Source organism: Nuphar pumila, chromosome 2, assembly GCF_984573655.1.
Source record: "Nuphar pumila chromosome 2, dmNupPumi1.hap1.1, whole genome shotgun sequence".
NCBI lineage: Eukaryota > Viridiplantae > Streptophyta > Magnoliopsida > Nymphaeales > Nymphaeaceae > Nuphar > Nuphar pumila.
This window is the reverse complement of record NC_143250.1, coordinates 108,184,056-108,193,298: the sequence shown is the minus strand read 5'-3', so window position 1 is coordinate 108,193,298 and position 9,243 is coordinate 108,184,056. Positions and strand designations below refer to the sequence as shown.

At 44.4% G+C, this 9,243-nt stretch overlaps 1 protein-coding gene across 1 annotated transcript; it reads left to right on the top strand.

Moving 5' to 3' along the window:
* The first annotated feature begins 7,266 nt into the window (after positions 1-7,266).
* LOC149846637 (putative methyltransferase At1g29790) lies at positions 7,267-8,980 on the top strand. The gene has a single exon (XM_089996463.1). The coding sequence runs from the start codon at positions 7,311-7,313 to the stop codon at positions 8,595-8,597; it is 1,287 nt and encodes a 428-aa protein (XP_089852589.1). The 5' UTR covers positions 7,267-7,310; the 3' UTR covers positions 8,598-8,980.
* Positions 8,981-9,243: the final 263 nt, after the last annotated feature.

Genomic DNA, 9,243 nt, shown 5'->3' with positions numbered 1-9,243 from the left:
TTTATGAATTGTTCCTTGTTTTTTTATCATAACATCTTAAATTGCTGATGCATAATATTGATATGCAGCTCCAGACTGCACGTGTTCTGAGAAGTGGTTGATGTTCTTTGGCTCATGCTTTTGCTGATCTCGTGTTGTAACTTCCATTATTTTGATTGGAGTGGCTGTGTAGCTACTGTTTGAGGCATATTACAAGATACCAATATACCAATAGGGGTGTCACTAGGGCTGGACAACTGGCTGGGTAGCCCGCTGCCTGGCCCGAACTGGTCGGGCTTGGGCCTAGTTTTTGGAAGAAGGCTCGACCCGAACCAAGCTTAAACCTGACCCAACAAAATGACAGGCATATTTCCCTTTTTACTAAATGAGCCAAGTATTTTGATGTAGAATTCGAATTACAACTAGATTTTTGTATAATACACCTCAAAAACTACACAAAATTTGTTTCAGGTCTGGAGTAATATAAAAAAATGAGACCTTTCCTTCATAGGCTCTTTTCAGACTCATTATTTTTTTGAAAGAAATGATATGGTATTATAAATAGAAGCTAATACAATTACAGGTACTAGCACACAGCAAATGTTGAGGTATCACTTGCTGTTGAAAAGGAACAGGTAAGCCGAAAAACAGAAAATAGATACAGAAACTGAAACAGCTACAGAAGACATCCGATTCAGAGTCTCATACTGGCATAGATTTTCGTAGCCACGGGCCCACGGGCCGAACCTTATGATTGACAACTATTACAATCATCAGTTGGTCTGAACATAAAGCAATTTCCACCGACACCGTACAAGATTCCATAAGAAAATTATTCTACTTGTCCCAGGGAAATCCTGCTCCAGCTTAAGAATTTGGTCACGTGAGAGTTTTGTCTCCAGCAGAAAAACCACGTCCACACCGTGCTTCATGATGGTGTCCATGATCTGTTTTTGCTCTAGTCCTCTAATGTTTCATGAGATTATTTTCATAAGAAACTGGAGGGGTCTGCCACAGTGGGCGAGCAATTCTGAAGATTGCGGTGCTATTGTTCGGTTGCTGCTGGATCATCAAGGCTTCATTCAGACTTGGAGCCAGGTGGCTCATTGAGTTTCCAATCCCTCTAAAAGAGGACGGTCGTCCATCGAGAGGGGGCTCTCTTGAAGGAGCCGTGGAGGGTTTTAGCCTATGTCAAGTAGGTGTGGGTGCGGCACTTTAAAAAGACTTGGGTGCGGGAAGATATATATATATATATATATATATATATATAAAACAGTTAACCATTTTTAACAGTTATGGATAATTATGACCTTGAGTGTGTTGACCGTACTTAGGATCAGCTTGACCGCACTAGGTGCCGCACCCGAGTCACACGTCGATGCAGGTTCCAAACTCTGTTTAGCCACTCGGTTTTCCTTGCCAGGGTATCCTTTAGACTGAGTCCTCAAGTCCTCAGCAACGGTGCGGAGGGGGGCAGATCAGGTCATGCTGAACATGAGCGTTTTTGCTCATGCGGACATCGTGGCCGTCTGTTTGCATTTTGGATGAATGCCACGTGGTTTGTTGACTTTTGTGCTTTTTAAAATGCAAATCGGATGCCCACGATGTCAGCATGAGCAAAAACGCTCATGTTCAGCATGACCTGATCTGCTCCCGGGTGGGGGGTGTCAACAGACCAATACGACCCAGTAGGATCCGGGTCGTGCATCGGGCTGGGGCAAGTGCCAAGATCGATGCATCCTTCGCGGGGTTTGGGTCTCACCGTGTCCGCTAGGACACGACACTCGACAACCGCCATTGTCGTTTCGGGCTGTGCGGATGGGTCGGCGGGATTCTGCTGCGGGCTAGGAGAGGGCAAGCTGCGTCAGCCTCTGGTGGAGCTGGGATGGCTTATCGGAGCAAGGGCCTGCATCTTTCGCGTCAACGATAGAGGGACTGGGATCATTTAGGGTTGAAAGTTGTTGTTGAACCAGATTTTCCTCTCTTTGAATCAGTTGATGGGCTCATATGGTACGGAGGAGGAGGTGGAAGTGACACTGTGACAGACCTGGTTTCGCTTTCGCCGGGAAACCTTGACCAAAGCCCAGCCATTGGTCTCAGGTTTCGCAGATTTTTCTCTGTTTTTCGGCCAAGAGCCACGCCGGTCGGAGGAGTGCAAATCGCTGAAAAGGCAGGGACCATTTTGCAAAAAGCCCTACCTTTTTCTTTATCGTAAACAAGATCCCAAATTCGGTGTACTCACATGCCCTTCCATCCATGTGCAAGCCTCATCAAAGGTTCACTGGGGTCATTCTTCTGCAAAACAATGTCCAGAATATTGGTATCCAGAATTTCTTTTTTTTTTTTTAGGAAATAAAAATCTCATGGTACATTAGAAAACCTTTTTGAGAAAAATCATGCATAATATCTGCGCATAAATTTAAAAAAAAATAGGAATTTAAGATATCAAGTAATGTGTAAAAGGAGAAACGGGGTGCCATGAATTTTTATTTGCTTCTTATAACCAAAAAAATTAGTACGAGTCTATCAATGTAATATCCATCTTTTATCATAATAAAAATTTTAATACTAATCTATTCATGTGATGGAGCCCGGCCATATGGACAAGCTGCTATACTGATTCAGTGAAACATAGAAGAACAAGTAAATAATATAAAGGAATCAATATCATGATAAAATTGAGAATAGATGACGATTTGATATTTTCATGATTTTATTATAAAAATTTTTCTATTTTTAATAATCTAACATTGCCATTGATATCACCTATATTCGTGACTAATCTCTGAAATCCATTCACCCATTTTTTATTTACATTGCTTCTTTTTATATTGTTCCCGAGGGAGCACTCGCGGCATATTCTACGGGAGAAGTCAATCATGTTTGTTGCGTAGCACCAGAGTTAAATAATTTAACTTCCTTTGGTGGAGTCAGGGCTGAGAAACGAGGTTCAGCTCAGGTTTGGTAAAAAGTAAAATAGGCTCGGCAAGCTAAACATGAAAAATAAGTACTCGGCTCGGGTTGACTTGTATTCGGCTTGTGTTGACTTGTATAAGCTCGTTAAGTAGTAAGAAATTAATATTTTAGGCATATTTTGCTTCTTATCATAATAACATATATTGACCTATTTGGTTTGTAAAAATAGGTTTAGTGGTCAAATCTTATTGCTTCTAGCTCTAAAATAATGTTTTTTTTTGTAATCCTACTTCCAATTCTAAAACAATGTGTTGGAACGTTGCAGGTTCAAAACTCAAGTTGTATAATTGGTAGGGTCTGGCCAAACCCAGCTTGCCTTTAAAAAAAAAAAACAATGTGTTGTTCTGTAAACAAGCCAGCTCGTGCTCAGCTCGTTTAACTCAGGCTCATTGTAAGCTTGAAGTATGATTGACTTTCCACAGAAATGAGCCAAAGCTTGTTTACCAGCCCTACATGGTACTTTATAGAGCGAGTATTCTACCAATGAGAGCTCTGCTTGTCTGGTAGGAGCAGCTAGTGCATGTCACCTTGTGTTGGGACGTTGCAAAGTTTGAATCCCAATGGTATCGTTGTGTAACTGGTAGGGAATCTAGGGATCTGCCTAACCCCAGCTTGCCTTTTAAAAAAAATGCTAATCATTCTCTCTCGATGGTGTAATGAATGCTGCTTATTTGTTCTATTTCTCCCTTGTGCAAGCAACCGTGAGAAAATGGGACAGTAAGATTAAAATCATATTTGAGTTCATTTTACTTGTTGTTTTTGCAATGCCGCATGATACTTGAATTTTCTCAAGATGTTGTGATTGTAAATCACAATCACAATACTTTATCAACATTTGTGAAACAACATACTTCTCATGTGACTCAAAATCACATCCAATGATTTGAAATCATATACTTTTGAATCACATAAATCACTTGATTTCAATTCACATTGGTCAATGCCCCAAAGAACCTTCCTCTCTAGTCCTTTTATGTTGAGAAGAGAAGAATTCAGTAATAGTCATGCCCAAGTAACTTACGGTGGCACACTTTTGATTTACATAGATCATCTGATCTCTAAAAGAAAAATCTAATATTTAAAATCATGATCTGTTTATTATTTTTATGCAATAAAATTGTTCCACCTTTATGTTTCCGGCCATTTTCAAACTAATTCTCATTTTCTTCAATTGTGAGCCCTCTTGAAAACTTAATCTTATGATGTGTTAGAGATGATTAAACCTACTATGATGAATCAATCATGCTGAAAGCATTTGTTCGGTTAGATCCAGCATCAAGTGTATGCAAACTTAGGTCACAGTGATACGCTACCTAGGGTTTGTGTCCTTTGAGAGCATGAATCACTTGGACACATACGGGCATTGTTTTTAATGTCTTTAATTATATGTTGATAAAAAATACATGTTTATATATTAAAATATGAAAAATTAGTTTTTGTATTGGTTAAAAAAAATCCATATCCTTGTGTCCCATTTTTTCAAAAGATTTCAAAATTTGTTTGATGCATTTAGTTGGGGGTTGTGTATGTTCGCCCCCGATGATTCACTGAATCCCACGTCTGTGTTCGGGGCTTTGAATGAGCACCATGTATACAAGCACATGGGGCTCGTATTCCCGTGTATGTTGACATAACTTTGCATCGGACTCTGGTGTTGTTGCAAAGACTTAAGTACCCTTTATTGCTATTCTTCTCATAAAGTGATGGTTTGAGAAAATGACAAAATTGCTTTTCATTCAAAAAAGAAAAAACAAATAGTTCAAAAAAAGGACAAACATGTCCTCCATCCAGAAAGTCGAGGATGATGTTGACTCTTCAAAGTCTTCTTCTTTTTCTGTTCAAAAAAAGGACAAACATGTTTTCTTCTTCTTTCTCCGTAAAACACTGTAAAACCCTTTCTCTCTCTAGAGAAGAAATCAAGGGAAACAAAGAGTTCTTCCTGGAGAAGGCCATGAACATCAACCCTCTCACTCTCTCTCCCTTCTCTCTCTACTTCTGTGCACATCCAACAGACGATCCTACATTGTTGCATCGTCATCTTCTTCTTCTTCCTTCTTCGTAAAACACTGTAAAACCCTCTCTCTCTCTGTAGAGAAGAAATCAAGAGAGGTAAAGGGTTCTTCCTGGAGAAGGCCATGAACACCAACCCTCTCACTCTCTCTCCCTTCTCTCTCTACTTGTGTGCCTGATTTAGAGTTTTTGCCCTTACAGGAGGGGGGTCCGGGGGCTCCCCCCCGGCGCGGATCCCGCTGCGCGGTCAGCGGGCGGGGGTCCAGGGGGGGCCGCCCCTGGCGGGGGGCTCGGGCCTCCGGACCAAAAATTTTTTGGGCCTTCCAACAATGATTTGTAGTATTATCGGGCTTTCCTACAGCAATTTGTAGCATTTGTAGTATTATCGGGCTTTCCTAATTTGCGGAAGACACTATAAATCGCTATAGCGATTTGCGGAAGACACTACAAATCGCGGATTTGGAATATGACCTCCGGTTAGGGAGATATGACTCTGACAAGTTGGTCCTAATTTGCGGAAGACACTACAAATCGCTATAGCGATTTGCAGAAGACACTACAAATGCTACAAATTGTTGTAGGAAAGCCCGATAATACTACAAATGCTACAAATTGCTGTAGGAAAGCCCGATAATACTACAAATCATTGTTGGAAGGCCCAAAAAAATTTTGGTCCGGAGGCCCGAGCCCCCCGCCAGGGGCGGCCCCCCCTGGACCCCCGCCCGCTGACCGCGCAGCGGGATCCGCGCCGGGGGGGAGCCCCCGGACCCCCTCCTGTAAGGGCAAAAACTCTAAATCAGGCACACAAGTAGAGAGAGAAGGGAGAGAGAGTGAGAGGGTTGGTGTTCATGGCCTTCTCCAGGAGGAACCCTTTACCTCTCTTGATTTCTTCTCTACAGAGAGAGAGGGTTTTACAGTGTTTTACGAAGAAGGAAGAAGAAGAAGATGACGATGCAACAATGTAGGATCGTCTGTTGGATGTGCACAGAAGTAGAGAGAGAAGGGAGAGAGAGTGAGAGGGTTGATGTTCATGGCCTTCTCCAGGAAGAACTCTTTGTTTCCCTTGATTTCTTCTCTAGAGAGAGAAAGGGTTTTACAGTGTTTTACGGAGAAAGAAGAAGAAAACATGTTTGTCCTTTTTTTGAACAGAAAAAGAAGAAGACTTTGAAGAGTCAACATCATCCTCGACTTTCTGGATGGAGGACATGTTTGTCCTTTTTTTGAACTATTTGTTTTTTCTTTTTTGAATGAAAGGCATTTTTGTCATTTTCTCAAACCATCACTTTATGAGAAGAATAGCAATAAAGGGTACTTAAGTCTTTGCAACAACACCAGAGTCCGATGCAAAGTTATGTCAACATACACGGGAATACGAGCCCCATGTGCTTGTATACGTGGTGCTCATTCAAAGCCCCGAACACAGACGTGGGATTCAGTGAATCATCGGGGGGGGGGGAACATATAACCGGCTTTGATTTAGTTGTATCATAAACAAGTGTCTGCCACGGTATAACACAACCACAATAGACTCTCTCTCTCTCTCTCTCTCACACACACACATATATATATATATATATATATATATATATATATATATATATATATATATGTGTGTGTGTGTGTGTGTGTTGGGGATGCAAATGGGTCGGTGTATGTGTGTGTTCAGGATGCAAATGGGTCGGATCCAGGACGAAGGCTTTACAAATTTTGGCTGTTCCCGATCCAACTCTCTAATATATTTATGGAACATTGTTTCCAGTTCAACGGCAAAAAAGGTCATTTTTTCTCGAGAATTAGTGGTGGTCATGACTGCTACTAATTTTTTTTTTGGTGCAAATCCAACACGCAGGGCACGTCCAACTTTTGGACCTTTAACCCGTCCAATGTTACAGGTTTATATATATATATATATATATATATATATATATATATATATATATATATAGAGAGAGAGAGAGAGAGAGAGAGAGAGAGAGCATATTAACTGGCAATTAAAACCCAATTAACATGTTTCGTTTGGCATTTCACGTTTTATCTAGAATGTTGGCGTCAATGCCCCTTCCACCAGGGTTGAACACCACAACCACATTATTCTTATTCACAAGAAAGATGGTCAAACATCTTCCTTCCCCAACACACCCACCGAACCAAATTCAGGCACACTTCTTTTTCAGATGCTTCCAAAGGAGCTTGCCCGACTCCCTGTTGGCTGCCCATCCACCCTTTTGACTTTACAAGAAGCACAATTCCACCACCACACCAATATATAAACCATCCCCACAAGAGAAACTCACAGAAGTGAGAGAGAGAGAGAAAAGCTAGAGAGGCAATCTAGAGAGAGAGAGATGGGGGGAGCAATGGACGCTGCCCCACGATCCTTCGCCAACAATCTCTGCTTCCTACTGCTCTGCATCCTCGTCTCCAACCTCATCACCCTCTCCCTCTTCTCCTCCGACAGCCCCTTCCGCCAGAGCCCCTCCCACAGCCTCATCGACTCCCTCTCCCGAGCCGAGGACGAGATCGCCCGCCTCCGGAACGAGCTCCGGTCCGCCAGATCCGTCTCGGAGGTCCTCCTGCAGCAGCTCGCGCACCTCTCCGCCATCCTCCCCAACGGCACCGAGACGGCGGAGGAGGCCGCCGATTCCCTCCCCAAGGAGTACCTCGAGTTCGTCTCGCCCCACAAGCTCCCCCTTGGCCACAACCCCAACTTCGGCTCCGACCACATCCTCCCCCCCGCCGGCCGCGCCTGCGACCTGTTCCCCGACGACCTCGCCCGCTACATGAGCTACGATGTCGGAGGGCCCTGCCCAGACGACGAGCTCCTCGCCCAGCGGCTCCTCCTCAAGGGCTGCGAGCCCCTCCCCCGCCGCCGCTGCCGCTCGCCGTCCCAACTCCCGGCTCGGTTCGTCGAGCCGTCTCCGTTCCCCGACTCGCTCTGGTCGATCCCCGACGACTCGTCCGTCGTCTGGACGGCCTACTCCTGCAAGAACTACACCTGCCTCGTCAACCGCAAGCACCAGAAGGGGTTCGATGACTGCAAGGACTGCTTCGACCTCGCCGGCCGGGAGATGCACCGGTGGGTCGGCCCCCCGCCCCCGGAGGGCTCGCTGGACTATGCAATAGATGACGTGCTGGCCCGCAAGAATGGTACGATACGGATAGGGCTGGACATCGGGGGAGGGACGGCGACGTTCGCGGTGCGGATGCGGGAGCGGAACGTGACGATGGTGACGACGTCGATGAACTTCAACGGGCCGTTCAACAACTTCATCGCATCGCGCGGGGTGGTGCCGCTCTACATGTCCATATCCCAACGTTTTCCCTTCTTCGACAGCACGCTCGACATCGTGCACTCCATGCACGTCCTCAGCAACTGGATCCCCACCAAGCTGCTGCAGTTCATACTGTTTGACATCTACAGGGTGCTCAGGCCCGGCGGGGTCTTCTGGCTCGACCATTTCTTCTGCTTGGAGGACCAGATGCAATCAGTATACGTGCCTATGATTGAGGGGATCGGGTTCAAGAAGGTCAAGTGGACCACCGGTAGGAAGCTGGACAGAGGCCCCTCCATACGTGAGGTCTACATATCTGCTCTGTTGGAGAAGCCCATGACCTGTGGGGATCGAAGGTAGGAATCCTTTAGCCCCTTGGTGCTCTCAAGGTATTGAATGCTTGGAAGGCTTGGTGCCGTATTCGGCAGATGGGAAGTTTTTTGTGATTTGGGGACTCTTGGTTTGGTCAAGTTCAAGGATGGGACAAAGTTTTGGGTGTGAAAAGGGGACATTGGTTTCTTTTTTATTGGCTTATTTTGGTTTCCTTTTGAAGATAACAGATGCTCCTTTAGTTGTAATTTCTCTTTGGTAGGCAGTGATTTTTGTTCTGTGCCTCAATAGATTTGAGGGGGAGGTCGAGATGTAAAAGCTGGGGAAGAAAATGTTTGGGGATTGTGGTGATGATTACATGGTCACAGGTGATCATGTATCCTTTTGGATGAATCTATAATCCCACTTCTTAATCTTGATTGTCCTTGATGTTATATCTTTTCTTATGCCATGCCTCCATGTAAAATAAGAATGGTCACAGGCGCTTCGCTTGTCTGGTGAGAGCAGCTAGTTCACGTCACCTTGTGTTGGATGTTGCAGGTTCAAAACCCACTGGTAGGAGTCTGCCTAACCTCAGCTTGCCTTAAAAAAAAACATTATTGACATAACCAAAATTAGATGGCTCAACAGGGGGCTTAAGTTAGGCAAGAGGTGAATTGATTCTAGCTAGCTCATG